Source organism: Balaenoptera physalus (assembly GCF_965194825.1).
Source record: "Balaenoptera physalus genome assembly, chromosome: 4".
Lineage (NCBI taxonomy): Eukaryota > Metazoa > Chordata > Mammalia > Artiodactyla > Balaenopteridae > Balaenoptera > Balaenoptera physalus.
In genome coordinates this window covers 80,168,375-80,190,186 of record NC_138891.1, presented here as the reverse complement: position 1 = coordinate 80,190,186, position 21,812 = coordinate 80,168,375, and the positions used below count along the sequence as shown (strand labels likewise).

Genomic DNA, 21,812 nt, shown 5'->3' with positions numbered 1-21,812 from the left:
CGGGTGAGTAACAGGAAGACATTCACTCAGGCTCTCCGTGATATCTGGGTGGTGCCAGGTATCTGAGCATCTCACAGGGGTGACTGCGCTGGCTGCACTGCAGGGACCCCAGCTCTCTTCCTCCTCACCAGCCCTTCCTCGTGAAGCCCACCCGGCACATTCTCATGCTGGCTTCAGGAGGCCCTACCGCCTCACAGAGTTGGGAGGGAGCCATCAGCTGATGACAGCTACGCCAGCAAATGAACTCTGAGTGCTGCCTTTTTGTGCCTTATCCACAAATTCCTTAGAGTATGGGAAAACAGTATAAACCTTGAGCTGGGAAGAATACTCTTCTCTAGCAAACCAAACATCTGAAGCTGGCTGGTGACAGATTTAGAAACATCAGCCTAATCAGTAAATCTCCCTTCTTACAGAAAAGGAAGTGGGACTCTGTTTTCACCATGGCTGCATACTAATCAGAAGCGTGGTTTGCCACTGTGAGACCAAAATCTGACTGACCATGGCAGCTGCATTGAAACGAGCTTATTAACGATCACTTTTGGCACACCCAGGGAAGCAAAACATCCACAGGCATGTTTCATAAGGTGCAGGCCACAGGGAGAAATGGAATCTCCCCTTCTTTCTGTGTTTCAAGGAAGAAAAGTAATAGGTGCATTTCCTCTGCTGCAGAGCGTAGAAGAGAGGTTCTTCAAGCTCTGGGAAGGTTCTACCTGCTGGCCTCCACACAGCCTGGGATGTCAGGGACGGATGCTGCCCCAAACAGCCTTTGGGGACCACTGCCATGGGGAAAGGGAGGCAAGAATGAGAAGATGGACTGCCCAGATGGTGCGAACGTAGGAGGAGGACACCAGGGCGGCAGAGGGGCTGCAGAGGAGGGAAATGCAGCCGAGAAGCTGGGGTTACGGAGGCAGGAGAGATTCTTGTGTTCATCCACTGGGCAGTGGTGGAGCTGGGGATTCAGATACCGGAAACTCTCTAGGCCTGTCACAGGGCACTGGGATGGGCTGCTGGTTCTCAGGCCTGCTCTGGGAAAGGTGTTCCAGGTGTGGGGTGTCGGGGACAGGAGTCCAGCGTTTTACTACCTAAGCATCTGCTCCCTATTAGGGCCCTGCCTCTGCAGACTCAAGGCATCTTTTTGGTAGAGTGGATTCAGTCACTGCGTGGGAAACAGGGTAGCATGGCAGGAGTACAAAAAGAACGTCACAAATTACCATAAGGCTAAAGAGTCAGGCCACTTGGCTGTTCCAACATTAGCTGATTGTGAATGAAAACCATCCTGGGTGTTCTCGCCAAGTTTCTGGCCTTCTGTTTAGCTGAAAAAAAAATGTTTCTTTGAAGACTTCAGAGAGTATCAATGGCAGTGCTACTCCCTTGCCAGGTGGGAAGAAATCTGGCTCTGAAAAAAGGTCCTGAATGCTTGATAAATAGTAAAGAAATGGACAAGTATTACTCTGATGGATAAAAAAGGTCCAGAACCAAGGGAATGGTGCGAGGGACTGAGGGTGCCTGGGGAGCTGAATCCCTTCATTGGTTACGTTTCTTAGGTCCCCATCACACCATCCTTTCGCACAGGGACGATTGGTACCCAGTGTCAGTCCAATACGAAAGAGCATAATTTCCCATATAGCACCTACTCAGGTATGTTCTCTACTAAAAAAAAAATATGGAATATAATTTAGTTAGTGTGAAAAAACTGGCTAATTCCTCTGGGCCCCATGCCTCCTCTCTGAGGCAGTGCAGCCTCAAGCTTTCCCATGTGCTTTCTTCAAGCCCTCATCACTCTGCCCAGTTCTGGGAGAGGTGCCAAATCTGGCTGAAGAACAGAAGAAAGAGGACTGCGGGCTCCCTTGTCCCTGCCTTGGCGCTACTGTGATATTCAGAGGCTCTATTCATCCTTCCTCCCCATCTTTAGATACCTCTTAATTTTCTGGGTTGGTAGGATGATTGAGATTTCTAGTTAGCACCTGGAAAAGACAGTAAGGAGCCCCATAGGATCTTGGAAACAAGGGCACAACTCTATGTAAAGAAAGAATGTATCATACAGCAGAAGCTAGCATCCACTATTCCTCAGGGCCTTTACAATGCTGTTCCCCACACTTGGAATGCTTTTCCCTGCACTCTTTGCCTGGCTAATTTGTAGTTAACCTTCAGCGCTCAGCTCAGAGAGTCTTTTCCGACCACTCTAAATTAGGTTCCCTTGTCCTCACCACTCTTTCTTCCCACTCTGATTTTTCCCTTCATAATTCTTATCACCATTTATAACTATATGGCTACTTGATCAGTATCTATTTGCTCCACTACACTGTGAGCTCCATGAAGGTAGGGACTCTGTTTGTTTTGTTTGTCAGCACTTAGCACAATGCCTGGCACACATCTGTCCAATGAATGAATGAAGTGGGTGGGTGAGGGTCAGCAGTGGGAGGGGCACTGGGGAAACGTTGAGGTTTTGCTTGCTGCTAAGGGAGACCAAAATGGCTAGGAATTGGGGAAATGGGAGGAGGAGAAAGAATGTTAGCAATGAGGCATATGGGGCCCACCAATGCATGACTGGAGTTCTTTATAGAGAATCCAGCAGGCAGGGTCTCGCTTACTTCTGTGAGGAGTCTCTCCATGGAGTTTTTCTCTCCTCTAACGTGGCAACTCTGTTCCTCACCATACTGGGTGTGCAAGCTTTTGCTAGGAGTGCTGAAATATTTGGCCATGCGTCTGATTGTTTGGTTTTCCTCTTCAAATGCCTTCCATTGCTTCAGCTGTTGGATAAAAGAACACATGTTATTTATTTAATTACACACCCAGAAACACATTCTCTCACTCTTTCTCAAAAACACCAAGGAATGACAGTGTCATAGATAAATGCACAAACTATTCTCTCCTCAAAATGTACTTTACTCTGGAAAGTTCACAGACAGCAATGACAGAAGGTTTAGAGAATGTAAAGGTTATATCATTTAAAAAATGCCAAAGGAAGAAGATGACAGGTTGATGAAACAGAACAATCAGCTGGACCCGTCTACCAACCCACTGCTGGACTGGTCAAAGAAAACCAGAGCTGAGGTGGACTTCTAGAGCCACATTCTCAAGCCAGAGTTTAGGAGCTATAACAGGGTTAAGCAATATAATCACTGTATGTTTCAAATGAAGCTGGTTTTAGTTGTATGCAGCAGTTCTTAATTATTCTCATGTGTTGAGCGACGGTGTGCTTACTGCTATTGAAAACCCAGTTCCTTCTAGAGGACTTTTTAAAAAAAATTTAATTTATTTTTTTTATACAGCAGGGTCCTATTAGTTATCTATTTTATACAAATTAGTGTATACATGTCAATCCCAATCTCCCAATTCATCCCCCCACCACCACCCCCCACCCCAACCCCTGCCTTCCCCGCTTGGTGTCCATACGTTTGTTCCTTCTAGAGGACTTCTAACCCAAGTCAGTGATCAAGGCTCAGAGAAACAGAAAACCACAAATGTCAATAAAAATCAATAAAAATGATAGAACATCAGGTCTGCGATCTGTCCTTTTCCCTTGACAAATGAGGAAAGACTCAGAAGGAGGATGACTTGTCTAGGTCCACGTGGCTACTGGGCAGCAGAGTCACAGCTGTAACGAGGGCACTGCGCCATGCTGCACGTCCTCAACACAGCTGAGGAAGAGAGACTGTCAACGGTGAGGGTCCTAGGGAACGTTTTTCAGGAGATACTGGCTTTGAGAACCAGTCTATGGATGCACGGGCTGGTTTAGTTTAACAGGGATGGGACTGAACAGAGAACATTCACAAACAGGGGCACGCTCCTGGGCCTGGGGGACACTGTCTCCTCCTGGCGAATGCCAGGGACGTGATGCCAGGGGAGGCCACCGTGCTGGAGGCATCTCCTGTTCCCTTAGGGATTCTCATGATTAAGAGCCCTAGTGATGGACGCTGGGCACTCTGGGACCTTAGCTCTAGAAACGATGCTGAGATATCTGTGGGGAACCTCACAGGGATCCTGGGATGTCTGTGCTCGCTCATCAAACATTTACTGAGCTCTGACTATGGAAGGTAACCTGAATTTGGTAAATCTCAGATAGGATGCTAAATCCTGCCATCAATTTCAATACCACATTCTGCCCAAGTCCTCTTGGGTCCTCTGTTAACTCGGCATGAGTCCTTCATGGTACCAGGAGTCTGTGTGACCTGTGCTGGGTCGGGCCAGGAACCTGCCCTGTCAGATGCCTTTCTTGAAGGCCCCCTCCCCAGGGTGCTGTCCTCTCAACACCCTGCTCAGGAGCTACTGGAGCCCAGCACTACAGGGTCACTGTACGGCCATGGGTGGATGGCGCTGACCGCCAGCGCTGCTCTCCTAGCACTGGCCCTAGCAGTGTTGCACGATCTCTGTGCCTCCTCATTTCCCTAGCAGCACCGCTTTTCCTTTCTCTCCCCCCAGCACCTCCAGACCAAGCCCTCCCTGCAGAGCTGCTGGAGGAACTGCTCAACATTGGTGTAAGGGCACTTCCAAGGCTTTTGGTCTGTCTCACCCTAAGCTGGCTGGGTGGAGCCAGGGTGGCCCTTGACTAAAGCCCCCTGCCCCTCCAACCCCCTCCCCCTTAATTCCCCATTTGTGAAGGTCCTGGTCCTTAAGACTTGACTCTTCAGGATTTCTGGAATATGGTTAGAAATGACCCTTAGGTCATAATTTCAGGACCTTCCCACGGCCCTTCCTTCAGAAGGACAGGGAGTCTTGTTTTCTCAGTATCTGGGTATGGGCGTGTAGCAGGCAGAAAATGACGCTTCCCTCCCAATCCAAGAACTCGTAAATATGTTACCTTACATGGCAGAAGGAATTCTGCATATGTTATTGAGTTTAAAACTGTGAGATGGGGAGATGATTCTGGATCATCCAGGTGGGCCCAAAGTAATCACAAGAGTCCCTATAAGAGGGACGCAGGACGGGAGATGTGACAATGGAAAGAGAGGTCAGAAAGAGAGACTTGAAGATGCTGTGCTGCTGGCCCTGAACATGGAAGAAGGAGCCGTGGATCGAAGAAAATGCAGGAAAATGCACGGAAACAGATTCTGTCCCAAAGCCTCCGGAAGCAAGGCAGACCTACTAACAACTTGATTTCAGCCAAATAAGACCCACGTTAGATCTCTGACCTCCAGAACTATAAGACATTAAATGTGTATTGTTTTAAGGCACTCTGTTTGTGGGAATTTGTTACAGCAGCAATAGGAAACCAAACGGTGGGATTAAGTCTCGGGTCTTTAATGGGGTGCACCGGGGTCCTTCAGAAGTTCACCCCATGTGCCTCTCTCACCTCCTGCCACTCTCCCCTTGTTTCAATTTGTGCTTCGAAAAGAGCAAAGACTGGTGGTGTTCCAAACACCTTCTCTTCTCTCTCATACCTCTCTGCCTCTGTCAGAGGGCTTCCCCCATCAGAAATGCCACCCATGCCCTTCCCCAGTCTGTGCTGTGAACATTTCTTACTCCTCATTCAAGGTGAGCCCAAGCACCTCATTTTCTGAGACGGTGTCACCGAGTTCCCAGACAGGCTGGGGTACCCCTTCCTTGACATCGTGTAACATCGTCAAACACTTGACACAAGGGTTATAAATCCTTTCACGTCAGCTCCCAACTAGACCTCGAGTGAGGCCGTGTGTTTAACTGCCTGTTCCCAACAGTTGATATTTGCATGGACAGATACACGGACAAATGAAGGAAGCTTTCCTTTAAAAAGCTCATCTGTCTGGTAAGGGTGCTGAGACATTTACAGAGGACTATAAGGCAGAGTAGAAAGTCGTGAGTACCTTCCTGGAGGAGCAGATGAAACACTGCGGGTTTAGAGGATAAAATAACGAACGTCCTACCTCAGGACCCACCTGCCTCTCAGAGGTGGAGGGAGGGGAGGGGGTGTGTGGGAGGATGGGTCACATCTAAGTCACAAAAGCAGAGGCTGGCTCACTACTGGTGATGACCTCAGCGTCTGGCCTAAACACTTAGGCATTTCCTGAGGGCCTGTGGAGAATGCTACTTAGTCCACTTAGCTCTTCAGTCACATCGTCCATTTCACCCAGCTTTCTGGCACCGCCTACCTGCCCTTGAGGTGTCTGTGCCTTTGCTTTCATAAATCCTTCCCATCACCGTCCAGTCTGAAGGCTCAGTAGCAAGAAAGAAGCCTGCCTCCCTGCTCCCTTCCCTCTCCTTGTGGCTCTCCTCACACACTTCTCCAAATTTGCTCAGCTGTCCTACCAGTCTCTGGTCTCACAGGGAGAATCTTTCTTCAACCAGAGGCCACAGAGTCAGAGGGGAAAATCAATTCAGGGGCACACAAAAAACCTGAAAAACCTCAGTTACTTTTATATTTTGAAAAACAATTTACCTCCTACACCTAAAATACAGTTGACTATAAAATATATTTTTTTGTTTCAGATCATGGTCAGTTCAAGAGGAGGAAAAGCATGAGAGAGAAAATAGAAAAGATACAGTATGAGAAAGGAAGCTCAAGACAGCTAGGAAGACTGAGATAGAGAGAAGGAAAGAGAAAGGCCCAAAGAGTCCATCTGCCCAGTTCCGGTACCCCAGCCCCAATAATTCCATTTCCACTCCCACTTCAACAAACCAAGTGCCTGTTCCTAGTTCAAACCCGGAAGACAGATTCCAAGATGAACTTCATCTTGCATTTTTATGTCTGTGTATAAGATGGAAGTGCACCTAAATATCACTATGGTCCCAGGTCCTGAGGATTTAAACATGGAGGAAAGTGGAAATCTTGTGTCTGAGGCTTAGGATACAAGAGGGACAGAGGCGAGTGTGGAGAGAGGAAACCTAAGTAGGGCCGCATCAGGGAGTTTACTGATTCACTCTTTTCAGATGGAGGTCTTGTGTTAGATCAGGAAAGCTTTCTTCTAATAGTTCCTTGGCGATTACTTCTGCTCTAAATTATCTTGTTCTCTTTCAGAGACTCCTATTAGCTTTAAATCATATCCCTAGACCTGCTCTCCATATTTTCTAGTCTCTCATTTTTTTCCTGTGTCCTTGTTTTCTGTTTCCTTAAATTAACCCACTAATTCAGTATTTTGCCATGTCCAGCTGCCTATTCAATGCTTCTATTGGCGTTTTAAATTTAACACAATCTTTTTCATCCTTATTCAATACTTCATGATCTAAGGTTATGTCGTTTTCATAATGGTTTGCTTTAGTCAAAGAGGGGCAATAACCTTTGAATCCTATTGATAAGACTAATCAGATACCTTCTAAAAACCTTCTATTTTACTTCAGAGGAAGGTAGCTTCTCTAAATCTTCAGAAATTTGTGGTCCTTTTATTGTGAACTGCAGAATCTCTTCATAGATCCTTTCCCCCTGAATTCATAGTCTTACGTGGGGAGAGCTACAGTTTCCTGGTACAGTAAATACATTCTCTTGGCTTTTCCCTCATCATCACAAGATGGCTGCCATAACGTCAAGCATCAAAAACATTCAAGGTAGGAAGAAAGTAGAAGAGGCGATGCCAGCCACCCCCATAGCTTTTTTTAGGAAAGCAAAAGCTTTCTCAGAAGCCTCCCAGAAAACCCTTGGTGTTCAAAACTGTGTTACATGGGTACACCTAGCTATAAGGGAGGCTGGCAAAGCAAGTGTTTGGCTCTTTCAGACTATATAGTAGAAATGATCAAGGAACAAAGGGTTTGGCAGTGGGTGGATGGGTTACCAATCAACAGTGTTGGCCCCAGGGCCTAAGGAGTGGGCTTCCCAAAAGTCTCCTCTCCACTCTCTTTTACCCATCTCCCAGGGAGGAACAGCCCTGGCATTTCATAGCCCTTTTCTGCTACATCCCAGACAAATAAGACTCAGCTCTCAAAGGCTTCCTCCAATCCAGTTCTTATAACATTAAGATTCAGCAAAAATTCCTCTAGTTTTTGGCTCAGAGGCAATGCCCATCCTTGATTTTTAGTGCTGCTGCTACAGGTTTTTCCATATTTGTTCATCCTCTTGAGTATTTTAATGAGAATTTATGAAAGGGAAAAAGAGTAAAGGGCCTCTGCCTGTGTCATACTATCGTGCCCCAAAGTGCACTCTTCACTTTTATAAATACACTGCCACCCTCCATCAGGCAACACTTTAATTACCGGTTAGCTCCCTCATGGAGAAGTCATACATGGTCACCTGGTAACTGCACTGGGAATAAGGATAGGGTAGTGAGGGTGTCGTGGGATGAGGGAAGCCTCCGGAGGAAGAAAAAGAGAACTAGAAGGGACACAAAACTAGTGCTTAATGCCAAGCTCATTAACTTGGATGTATGTGGCTCAGTGGTACCCTGGGGCATAACGTGAATAATTTAACATCACTTTCCTTTCAGAGCTTATGGATTCCTTCACCTTTCTCTCTGACTCCCTTTCTTTCTGTTTGCTGTCTGGATATTTCTCCTTCTATCTTCCTCCCTTGTTTGATTTTTTCTTAATCCTCATAATAAGAAATACATTTTATTTTATTTTATTTTTTTAACATCTTTATTGGAGTATAATTGCTTTACATTGTTGTGTTAGTTTCTGCTTTATAACAAAGTGAATCAGCTATATGTATACATATATCCCCACATCCTCTCCTTCTTGAGTCTCCCTCCCACCCTCCCTATCCCACCCCTCTAGGTGGTCACAAAGCACTGAGCTGATCTCCCTGTGCTATGCAGCTGCTTCCCACTAGCTATCTATTTTACATTTGGTAGTGTATATATATCCATCCCACTCTCTCACTTTGTCCCAGCTTACCCTTCCCCCTCCCCGTGTCCTCAAGTCCATTCTCTACGTTGGCGTCTTTATTCTTGTCCTGCCCCTAGGTTCTTCAGAACCTTTTTTTTTTTTTAGATTCCATATATATGTGTTAGCATACGGTATTTGTTTTTCTCTTTCTGACTTACTTCACTCTGTATGACAGACTCTAGGTCCAGCCACCTCACTACAAATAACTCAATTTCGTTTCTTTTTATGGCTGAGTACTATCCCATTGTATATATGTGCCATATCTTCTTTATCCATTCATCTGTCGATGGACACTTAGGTTGCTTCCATGTCCCAGCTACTGTAGATAGTGCTGCAATGAACATTGTGGTACATGACTCTTTTTGAATGATGGTTAAGAAATACATTTTAAATTTAGTTTTAAATGTTCTACATTTTCCTCTTTTTATTCAAAAGAAAGAAAAGGCATGTTAAATTTCATAAAGACCCAAATGCACTTTTCTCTGAATGTGCAACTGCAAACAGGAAAGAAGGAAAGGTTCCTCGCTGCCAGGCTAGTACAAGAAATGACGTTATCAGGATGCAGGGGGAACCGGGGATGCATGGAGCGGACTGGAGGGTGGGTAGAAAAGCAGGTCTGTGAGGCAGCCACCTGGGCGGAAGCAGTGCCACTACTTGGCTACCCTGGTCAGCGCTCCTTGTCGACCGGGAGCAGAGTGGCTCCTTCAGGACAGCGAGGCGGGAAGAACAGAGGGAGCCAGCTCACTAGGAACCACCCCCCTTCCTTCTGACTCTCTAATCAATGGCACCCAAAAGTCTCACTAGGAAACAAAGTGAACAGTTTATCACGCCCAGCAAAGTCTCCGGAATGATGGGATGGATTGGTCCTCCAAGTTCTCCCTAGAGCATACCTGGGGAATGAAGATGAAGCAGTTGATTGTGGTTGTGCAAACAAAGATACCTCCAGACGTGAGTCCAAAGACCAGGTTGGGCCAGGAGTGCAAGTATCTGGTGACCACAAAAAGAAGCCCAGCAGCCAGTACCACGAGGTTGACCCCAACCATGATGGTTAAAGACTGATTCACAGGAGGAGAGCTGACATGGTCAGTCAAGCCAGCCAGGTAGGCCCCATAGAGCAGCAGCAGGCCCTGGAGACAAAGAAGAGAAGAACCGGAGCCTCAGAGAAGTGAAATAGCAGGCTTGGGGTCAAAGAGCAGTAGGGTTGGGACCAATTTCCTCACCTGTAAAATAGGGATAATACTACCTACCTTAAAGGGTTGCTATGAGGAGGATTTACTAAGATAGCACTTGGGACTACCCTTAGGGTGGTCCCCTTACACCTCATGTATGCGTAATAAATTTCATCTTCCTCTCCTCTGAGAATTAGTTTATCGGAGGTCAGCAAGTCAGCCATCAGAGAGGACTCTGCCAGGATGAGGCACAGGATGGGATGATACACGCAGGTAGGAGCCCGACAGAAAGCGCTGCCAGGCACTGGGAGGGCAAGGGGCGCACCACGCTGCTGGTGGTGAGGGCTTCCGCATCCACTGTGTGCTGCTGCAATGCGTGGAGCTGAGGGGCATGCAGAAGCTGAAATAGCCCTGTGGTCCCCTCGTCAAGCCATGTGCCACGGCAGGGGAAGCACCGGAGGAAGGGGCTCTTTTTTCTAATGTTCCCAAAGGCACCATCTGCTTGCCAAGCCCTGCACCTGCAAGACTGCATCTGCCCACAAGGGATGCCTTTTTCTAATTCACACAAAGGATCTCTATAGGCTAGCAGCAGCTCTGTGCCAGTGGGTGTGTATGGGAGACGAAGAGTGAAAAAAGAAGAGAACAAAGGCAGGCCGGGACCTGGACAGGACCGTGGGACAGGCACAGGCAGCAAAGGCCTCATCTATACCCTTCACCCTCTTTGTGACATTCCCTGCCCCGCCCCCCAGAACCCAGGGCCCTATTCTTTCCTCTTTGTCATGAATGTAAACCCGCTCTCAGATTTCTCATTTGTACTACACAGAAAATGGCTCACAGCCTCTCCTAGAAGGAGCTACATTTAAACAGAAATCAAAGCTTTAATCAATAATACATAATATATAGATTCAACATATGTTCGCTTGATTCGGGGCAAAGCTCTGTGCTGGGGTAGGTGTAGGGCAGGAAGCGGTGTTGCCAAGTGGAAGTCATGGTTCTGGCTTTTAAGAAGCTCAATCTGGTTGGGAGATTTAAGGCAAGCACATAAATATCAATGTTTTATGACACAGAATATGAAGCTGCCACGGGGGATGAGGTGGGGTGGGAACTACAGGGATTCAGAGGGAGAACTAATAATAAAAGTAAGGTCAGGTATCAGCAGGGTACCTGCCAGTGACCCTGAAATCACACAATCTGACCAACTCCATCTGCAGGGATGGCCCTTAAGACAACTGTTTGGAGGATTGGCTGTGCCTACAGTGAAGGAGTAAGCCCAGCAGAGATGTTGTCTGGGTGCCCCGAATGCTCAGTGTCCCAAAAGGGGGCCAAATGTGGCCGCCCTGAGATCTTCAATGACTAGAGGACATACAAGTCAGCAGGCCAGTGGGAGTGGGGCCTGACTTTTGGATAACTGACACCATCAGGTGGCATTTGGCAGAGTTAGATCATTAGTAATTTAATCAAAGGCGAATAAAATTAATTCTATGATTCTGAAATGTTCAAATCTGATTCTATTAAAATGCTTTAACTCCATTAAAATTCTTTCCAAAAGGGAACCAGGTATGAATAAAGCATCTATACGTGCATGATTCGTGTCTGAGTGAATCACATCTGATATTTGTGTGTCATTCGCCCTCACTGCTGAGAAGCGTGGGGTGGCGGTCCGGGGACTTAATGCGCAGATTTGGGGTCCTCCTCAGGAGCTGCCCGTCGAACAGGGAGCCCATGGGGGCCTGGCTCAGTCACCTTCCTGATGCTCAGCACTCTTTCCCCTTTTTCTTTCTTTGTCCTATAGAAAGATATTGCAGTGAAATAAAATGGAAATGGGATTATATAAAAGGCAATGGAGAAAATAAATCAAGTTGACTTGCAGAGGGAGTTGCTATGGGGGAAGTGCTGAGTTTCTGTGCCGGGAAGGACGTGCTCTTCTACAGGGGCTCGAAGAATGGGAAAGGCACTGTGCTTTCAGAACTGTCTGGGGGCAGGGGTGGGCAGTGGAAGATGAATAATAAAAGCATCTAACATGTATTTAGCTCTTACTATGGGTCAGGAGTGAATGAAAACTCAACATGCATTAATCCTTTCAAAACTCAGAACCCTTCTGAGAGGATGTTATCATCATCCCCATTTCACGTATGAGGGAATCGAAGCTCAGGGAGGTCAAATGAGGTTCAGGGTCAGCTAGGAAGCGGCTGAGTCATTATTCAAACCCTGTTCTGTCATATTTTGAAACTCATTTTCTTAACCACTAGTAAGAAACTAGAGATAAAAAGCTATTCACTTCCTACCATTTTCTCTTAAAAATATTTCTGTCAAAGTAATACATGCACATGGTTAAAAAGCAACATTTCCCTGTCCCAGCCCTGCCCATCCTCAGGCCTATTTCTCAGAAGCAACCACTTGAACACTTTCCTAGTGGTGAAGTGAGTAAAGTTTACCTTTAGAGGCCATCTATTTCTACAAGACCTCCTTTTCCTCTGCCAGCAATCAACCAACCAGGCCCCTCTCTCCTAATACTCAACAGGCAGCCTCCTGCCATGCAGGGCTCGCCTGTTCATTGAAACAGACCTGCCCTATGCCGCTCCCCTCCTCCCCTGCCCCAAGCCAGATTCTCTGTCCCTCCAAGCTGAAAACCAGCTAACAGGATAGTTGGTTCTCCTTTAGTGCCCTGTATAGTATCCTGTACCCTCTGGAAATAATATCCTCCTTTTGCCATCTAACAGAGATAAATGAGTCGAATGATGGGAGATTCAGGGCAGTATGGGAGACACTTTGAGGCAGCTGGAACCACTCAAAGGACACTACGGATGTTGCCATTTGTCTTAGGGCCAGCCAGGCTTCCAATCAGAGCAAGAAAGTTAGGCAAGTGGAAGGCAGCAGGTTACCTTGACACAAATCTTGAAGAAAGACCCAAGAGGAGTAATAAGGGCACTTAAGAGAATAGGTTAAGCTGGCTAGAATGTCTCCTTATAATTCCCCTTGAAGGTAGCTGGGGAGAAAACTGGTATTGCCAAATCAATGAAAAAACCAGACCAAGAAATGGGAGAAACAGTGGGTGAATTCCACATGATTTGGGGGAGGACTCAATGAGGGAGTCCAAAGATTTGGAAACGTGACCCTCAAAACAAATAAAGAGCACAGAAATGATAAGGGTCACGGCTTTGAGATGTATGCATCAATAGAGCTCTCTTCTGATCTCAGTACTCTTTGCAGAAATCACCTCATTAATTCCTATAATTCCTCTTTATATCCATTTTGTTGGTAACAGAGAGATAGTATCCCCAGGAGATGAAGTTACCAACCTTGCATCCCAAAACGAGAGCAATCCAGACATCAGAGTACCGGGAAGCACAGAAGTGTGTGCTAGTCAGAGAGCAGGACACGTCTCTCCCTGTCACCTAGAAGGGACACAGAGTCAGGACTGAGGGCACCCACAGTTACCAGGAACACACATACACAGCAGATCTTTGTAAACATTCTAGATTGTGGAATCCTCTATAGCATATAATTTCTCCCTTAATATGTAAAAACTGTAACATTTAGGTGACTCCATTAGAATCTAAATGAGAGTAACCATGAGTTGGAGGAAAAAACGACAAAGTTGGGCTGACATGTGGATTCTTGGTGCCAGCAGGGCTTACCCCTGTTATGCGCTTTGCTACCACAGTGATTCAAATTAGTGCATCAGCAAAATTACAAATTATTTCACATCCTCTTTCTGCTATTTGTTAACAGTTGAAACCTTCAATATTGAATCTGCACTGTCAAGATTCCGCTGTATTCCTCAGCTCCTTTGTCAGGCTGGAGATATAATGCTTCCTATTAATTGAACACTATATACTGGGCACAGTTGAGTCCTTTACCTGCACTGTTTCCCTTAATCTTCACCACAGCCCTATGAAATAGGTAGTATTATTATCTCCATTTTACCTATGAGGAAATAGAGACTTAGATAGGTTAAATAACTTTCCCAAGGCTGGTAAGTGGTAGAGCTGGGATTTGAATTGGGGTTGACTGACTCCAAAGAACACCTCAAAATACTACCTTTACCCTTCAACAATTAGGGTAAAGAAGCTCTCTGTAGCTGAAAACTCTCATTATTGATAAGGTGGAAGCAGAGATAACTGCCAGGCAGATCTCTGTTTGCTGACATCTCAGCGGTTGCTGCTGGAAAACACTTGGGGCGGGAGGAGCAGTGGGAGCGGAGCAGACCCTGCAGACAAGGGGCAGGTGTTCATGGTGCCCACAGCTCCTGACTCGCCATCCTCTTTGGGTCATTTATCTTCTCGTTGGGAGGATGTCCACACAGTGAATGCTACTGGGAGAATGATCCCCGTGTACCCACAGAAGCCAGTCCCTCCGGTTCAGGAACTAGATTCTCCAGGGATTGGGCCCCTCACCGTCATACTGACACTGAGAATCTGGAGGCACTGGATGGGATCAGTCAGCACCCACGTCACGAGCAGGATCACATCTGCTATCACCAGGGCTGCCACCAACCCCAGGAGCTGCAGGTCTTTGATTATCTGCAAAACAGTCAAGGTCATAACTTTCCTTTGCTCTCTGGCTATACAACACAGGGGCTAGAGTGTCCTATGTGCTCTGAGATAAAGGCTCCAGGGTTAACCTTCCAAAGGGGCTTCAAATCCAGCCATCAAAGATGAAACAGACACTAAACACAGGCAGTGATTTCTATGTCCATATCATCATGAGCACCATTCAACATTTTCATTTGTTTGTCCTTTCCATATCCTGCCTTTTCCCACAAAGGATTCAAGGGATATTATAAAATAAATACACTATTATTTCTATATGTTTATATAGCACATAGAGAGACGTGGAAATTTTTACATAAAACTATTAACAACCATTAACCTGGAGGGTCAGATTGAGAGATGATGGTGGTGGAGGAGAGATTACTAGCATTTTCTTTAAACATATGTGAAGCATTTGACTTAATACAAAGAGAATGTGTTATTTTTGTGGTTACAAAAATAAAATTTAAAAAATGTATGCAGCAACAGGATGAAAAATATTAAGGAAAGAGACAATAAGGAGAATTATGATGAATGCTCAGGTGAGGAGAGCACATACCATTCAAGAATTGGGGCAGAAACATGGGTCTGCATTTTTGACAACCAATGAAAAGAAGGAAGCACAACTAGTTACATGATTCATGGTGTTTGTAAGATAAAAACAAATCAGTTGCTGAACCAAAATGCTCCAAACCAGTGATAAGGAGAAAATCTTCAAATCAACCAGCAAAAAATGACACAGCATGTATAGAGGAACAAAGATAAGGAAGACATCAGATTTCTCATGAGATATAAGGACAAGTGAGAAAACAGTAGAGGGAAATCTTCAACTAAAGAAAATAAAATATCAACCTAGAATCTTATATCCAGAAAAAATATCTTTCAAAAATAAAGGTGAAATAAGGACTTTTTCAGATGAACAAAAGCCAAAAGAATTCAGCATTAGCACACTTGCATGAGAATGTTAGATATCCTTGAAGTAAAAGGAAAATAATACCAGATGAATATAGGGATCTATACGAGAAAATTAAGAGCTCTGGAAATGTTAACTTCATAGAAAAATACATGATTGACATTTACTATTTAAATATCTTTAAAACATAACTGATTGTTTAAACAAAAATTAATAACAATTGTGTGGGGCTTGTAACATATGTAAAAGTAAAAACAACACAAAGATTGGAGAGTGGGGAACTGGAAGCACACTATTGTAAATGAAATACTTATGCCATAAGTAAATGCCAATTATATAATTATACACAAACTCTTCCAGAAATTGAATTGGAGGGAATACTTCCCAATTCATTCTACAAGGCTGCCATTACCCTGTTAGAAAACCAGAAAAAGATTTTATAAGAAAAGAAAGCTGCAGAGCAACATACCTTAAGAACATGAACACAAACATTATAAACAAAATTTTATGAAAATGAATCCAACAATGTAAGAGGGTAATACATAATGACCAAGTGGAGTTTGTTTCAGGAATGCAAGGTTGGTTTGAGATCCTAAAATCATTTAATGTAATTCACCATATGAGCAAGCTAAAAATGAAAAATCATACGATTAACAGATACAGAAAACACATTTGACAAAACCCAACATTAATTCTTTATAGAAACTCAGTAAAATAGGAATAGAAGGGAACTTCCCCAATTAGATAAAGGGCATCTATGATAAAACTACAGCTAACATCATTCTTAGTTTTGACTAAGATAGGATGTTTTCCCCATATGATCAAGAACAACTCAAGGATGTCTGCTCTCAGCACTTCTATTGAACACTGTACTGGTGTTTCTAGCCAGTGCCATCATACAAGATTGAAAAGAAAATTTCTTTTACAGAAGATATGAATCTATATAGAAAATCTGATGGAATCTGCACAAAAGCTACTAGAACTAATAAGTAGTTTTGCAAGATTGCAGCATGTAAGATCAGCTAACAAAAATCAATTGTATTTCTATATATTAGCAACAAAAAATTGGAAAGTGAAATAAAAAACAGTAACATGTATAATAGCATAAAAAATAAAATACTTAGGAATAAATTTGATAAAAGATATGAAAGACCTCCACCGAAAACTACAAAAAAATTGCTGAGAGAAATTAGAAAAGACCTAAATATATGAAGAATTATACTGTGTTCATGGGTTAAAAGACACAACATTGTTAAGAAATCAGTTCTCCACAATTTGATCTACAGATTCAACACAACCTCAATCAAAATCTCAGCAAAAAATTCGCAGAAATTGGTAAACTGATTTAAAAATTCATATGGAAATTCAAAGGACCTAGATTAGCCAAAACAACACTGAAAGAGAAGAACTAATACTCTTTGACTCAAGATTTAACATAGGACTTCCCTGGTGGCACAGTGGTTAAGAATCCACCTGCCAATGCAGGGGACACGGGTTTGAGCCCTGGTCTAGGAAGATCCCACGTGCCACAGAGCAACTAAGCCCGTGCGCCACAACTACTGAGCCCACGTGCCACAACTACTGAAGCCCATGCACCTAGATCCTGTGCTCTGCAACAAGAGAACCCACTGCAATGAGAAGCCCACGCACCACAATGAAGAGATACCCCGCTTGCCACAACTACAGAAAGCCCGTGCGCAGCAATGAAGACCCAACACAGCCAAAAATAAATTAAAAAAAAAAAAAGATTTAACATAAAGCTACAGTAATATGGTATTGGTGTCAAAATAAACAATGACATCAATGAAACAGATTCAACAAAGGTGCAAAGGTAATTCAGTGAAGAAAGGACACTCTTTTCAACAAATGGTGCCAGAACAATTGGATATCCATATATAAAAAATGAACTTCAATCCACAGATCACATCATATTTCAAAATTAACTCAAAATAAATCATAGACCTAAATGTAAAAACAAAAACTCTTAAAACATCTAGAAGTAAACATAGGAGAAAAACTTTTGGGGTCTTGGGTTAGGCAAAAGTTTCTTAGATCTGATACCAAAAACATGATCCATTAAAGAACAAAGTAGTAAATTGGACTTCATCAGAATTAGAAACATCTTCTTTTTGAAAGACATTCTTAAGTGAATGAAAAGTCACAAACTGGAAGAAAATCTTTATTTGATAAAGGACTGTATCTGGAATATAAAAAGAACCCTCAAAATGCAATAATAAGAAAACAAACAACTAAATTAAAAAATAGGTGAGAGATTTGAGCAGATACTTCACCAAAGAAGGTATATGGATGGCAAATAAGCATATAAAAAGATGCTCAACACTGCATCAGGGAAATGCAAATTAAAACACAATGAGAATCTACCATACACACCTATTAGAATGACCAACGTGAAAACGACCAACCAAGTCTAATGTTGGGAAGGATGTGGAGGAAAGGGACTCAAACACTGTTGGTGGGAATGTAAAATGGTACAACCACTTTGGAAAACAGTCATGCAATTTCTTTAGAATTTAAACATATACCTACTATACGATCCAATCATTCTACGCTTAGGTTTTTAACCAAGAGAAATGAAAGCATATGTCTACACAAAGACTCGTACACAAACATTCACAGCAGTTTTATTTTTAATAGCCCCAAACTGGAAACAAACCCAAACATCCATTAATAGGTGAATGTATAAACCAACTGTAGTTACATCTACACATTGGAAAATTACTTAGCAATAATAAGAAAAGAACCACTGATGCAAGTAACAACATAGATGAATCTCAAAATAATTATGCCAAGTAAAAGAAAGATAAAAAATACATACTATATAATTCCATTTATATAAAATTCTGGAAAATGCAAACTAATCTATAGTAACAGAAAGCAGGTCAATGGTTGCCTGGGGACAGGGACAGGGGATGTAAGAATTGGACAGGAGAGGGAGATGACAAGGGTGCATGAGGAAACTTGTAGATTATACCCCACATTTCACAGTGTATACATATGTCAAAACATATCAAACAGTAAATATGTGCAGTTCATTGGATGTCAATTATACCTCAATAAAGCTATTTTTAAAAAAAGGAATTAGTGTTCTAGAGGGAAGAATGAACTTACTGTCCTTTAGGCAAACTTTTTCATATGTTTAGTTACTCACAGTGGAGCTTTTGATAAATATTCACCACAATTTAATAATGTTTGCTAAAAAAAAAAAGTCTTGTCAGTCCAGAGAAGTAAACTCCAACTGAGTAATATGTTGGGTCTGGGCAGGGCCTACACTGACAAAGGGTTTGATGATCAGGCTTTGAGGTGTGGGCAGCTCTATCAGGAAACCTGATAAAATGGGGGAATGTGGTTAGGATGACGCCTGATGTCAGGCACATGTAGGTGGTCTGGCTGCCACATAGCTTCTAGGGTTGATTCTGTCTGCTGAAATGGGTATGCTCTACCTTGCTCACTGCTCCAGGCTCATCCTTCTTAGTGCAGAGAATGGCCTTCTTAAATGGAAAAGAATCGGGCTCCAAAGAGGGAAATAACTGCTTATCTGCTATAGCTTCTCTGTAATCACTCTCCCTCTGTCCACTTTCAGCTCACACCTGTGCCAAGCAACAGCCTCTCTGGGCATCTTGCTCTCCCTCAAACTGGTGCCAGGTATGGGCCAGCTCACACATCCCCCAGAGCAGTACCAGGGCCTGGCGTGCGTAGGAAGCAAAACCTTTGTTTAAAGACCTATATCCCAATAGCACTGACACAGGCCATGTGACTCCAAGGTTTGAAGTAAGGAGCAGGAACTTCAGATCATCATAAAAGGGCCAGACCCAGTAATCTGGCACAAGTTTCTCTAGCTTTCAATCAATAGTAGAGCTGCTGTCTGTGATCAAGCACTGTGTACTTGTTGCCTACTCACCACTCTCTTGTCTGGAACCCTCTGGGTAAACACCTTGTAGAGTCGCCAGCTCTTTCCCAGAATGGGGCCAAACACAAGGGAGGTCCCAATGCACAACATGGACAGTCTTACCTACAGGTGGAAAGGGACAGAAGCAAGAGGCATGAGAGAAACCTTTGTGGTTCTCCACACATTCTGATCTGTAAAGCCTCAGTCCACAGAGGACCTGGGGCAGAAAGTGGACCTCACTGACTCAGCGTTCCAGGGATTGCCTCTGAAAGTGCCCACAGCAAGGATAAATGTAACCACCACCCGCATCATATTCAAAACAAAATTGAAGACTTCACCTACCTGAATGAGAGTTTCCATTGAGCTTCCTGCTAAAGCACCTTGATGGTGAATCCCAAAGAGGTAAGCGCTACTGTAAGTCATACAACTGCCCAATAAGGTCACAATGTTCAGATTGGGACTGGACATCTTCACAATCCTATAGGAAACCAGGAAGAAAGACACCTACAGTCATGACATTTGCCCTGGGAGTGGACCAGAATAATCTTCAATGCAGCCTCAGAGTAAAAGGCCATAGGGAAGAAACCACTTTACAAATCTGTGAAAAATTTAAATAAAATTTTTTAAAAATTAAATAAATATGACTTACTTAAATTTATTTTCACAAAGAACTAAATTCTGGTATTTCTTGCTTGTATAACTCCAAGTCTTTTAAAAGACGGTCACTTCCTAAAAACAGGTGGTATCAGAGAAGAGTTAGGATTTTTCCATGAAGTTTATGGTTGCTAAGAGACTGCTCTATGCAGCCTAGTGAATAAATAACTAGCAGGTAGATACCTAAAGAGATACAGTTTGGAGCCTTTAAAAATGAGCTGTAAGGTAAACTACGATTTGAAAAAACCAGACAAATATACCACAAAAAAAGAAAATTACAGGCCAATATCACTAATAAACATAGATGCAAAAATCCTCAACAAAACACTAGCAAATTGAATCCATCAATACTTTAAAAGGATCATACACCATGATCAAGTGGGATTTATCCCAGGGATGCAAGGATTTTTCAATATCCACAAATCCATCAGTGTGATACACCACACCAACAAACTGGAGAATCAAAACCATAATACGATCATCTTAATAGATGCAGAAAAAGCTTTTGATAAAATTCAACAGCCATTTATGATAAAAACTCTCCGGAAAGTGGGCATAGAGGGAACCTACTTCAACATAATAAAGGCCATATATGACAAACCCACAGCTAACATCATACTCAAGGGTGAAAAGCTGAAAGCATTTCCTCTAAGATCAGACAAGGATGGCCACTCTCACCACTTTTATTCAACATACTTTTGGAAGTCCTAGCCACAGCAATCAGAGAAGAAAAAGAAATAAAAGGAATCCAAGTTGGAAAAGAAGAAATAAAACTGTCACTGCTTGCAGATGACATGTTACTCTACCTAGAAAACCCTAAAGATACTATCAGAAAACTACTAGAGTTCATCAATGATTTTGGTAAAGTTGCAGGATACAGAATTAATACACAGAAATCTATTACATTTCTATACACTAACAATGAAAGATAAGACAGAAAAATTAAGGAAACAATCCCATTTACCATTGCATCAAAAAGAATAAAATATCTAGGAGTAAACCTACCTAAGGAGGCAAAAGACATGTACTCCAAAAACTATAAGACACTGATGAAAGAAATCAAAGATGACACAAACAGATAGAAAGATATACCATGTTCTTGGACTGGCAGAATCAATACTGTCAAAATGACTATACTACCCAAGGCAATCTACAGATTTAATGCAATCCCTATCAAATTACCCATGGCATTTTTCACAGAACTAGAAAAAATTTTTTTTAATTTGTATGGAAACACAAAAGACCCTGAATAGCCAAAGCAATCTCGAGAAAGAAAAATGGAGCTGCAGGAATCAGGCTCCCTGACTTTAGACCATACTACAAAGCTATGGTCCTCAAGACAGTATGATACTGGCACAAAAACAGAAATATAGATCAATGAGACAGGAGAGAAAGCCCAGAAATAAACCCACACACATATGGTCTATTAATGACATGACAGAGGAGGCAAGAATATACAATGGAGTAAAGACAGTCTCTTCAATGGGTGATGCTAGGAAAACTGGACAGCTACTTGTAAAAGAATGAAATTAGAACATTCTCTAACACCATACACAAAAATAAACTCAAAATGGATTAAAGACCTAAATGTGAAACTGAATACCATAAAACTCCTCAAGGAAAACATAGAACACTCTTTGACTTAAATCACAGCAATATCTTTTTGCATCCGTCTCCTAGAGTAATGGAAATAAAAAGAAAATAAACAAATGGGATCTAATTAAACTTAAATGGTTTTTCACAACAAAGGAAACCATAAACAAAACAAAAAAGACAACCTACAGAATGGGAGGAAATATTTGCAAATGATGCGACCAACAAGGGATTAATCCCCAAACTATACAAATACCTCATACAGCTCAATAACAACAACAACAACAAAAAAACAAACAACCCAATCAAAAAAT

The 21,812-nt window shown here is 43.0% G+C and overlaps 1 protein-coding gene across 6 annotated transcripts in view; it reads right to left on the bottom strand.

Annotated features, from left to right (window-relative positions):
* GPR156 (G protein-coupled receptor 156) overlaps positions 1-21,812 on the bottom strand; it is a 92,650-nt gene that overhangs the window by 9,148 nt on the left and 61,690 nt on the right. For 4 of the 6 annotated variants that reach the window (XM_082460033.1, XM_082460034.1, XM_082460038.1 and 1 more), the window contains 6 exons: positions 19,594-19,729; positions 19,264-19,374; positions 14,297-14,422; positions 13,199-13,294; positions 9,621-9,857; positions 2,592-2,750 (listed from right to left, as the gene is read on the bottom strand). In XM_082460033.1, the coding sequence (XP_082316159.1) occupies positions 2,592-2,750; positions 9,621-9,857; positions 13,199-13,294; positions 14,297-14,422; positions 19,264-19,374; positions 19,594-19,729 (865 nt within the window). The remainder of the gene's footprint in view (positions 1-2,591; positions 2,751-9,620; positions 9,858-13,198; positions 13,295-14,296; positions 14,423-19,263; positions 19,375-19,593; positions 19,730-21,812) is intronic. The other 2 variants (XM_082460035.1, XM_082460036.1) reach the window with 2 other exon arrangements.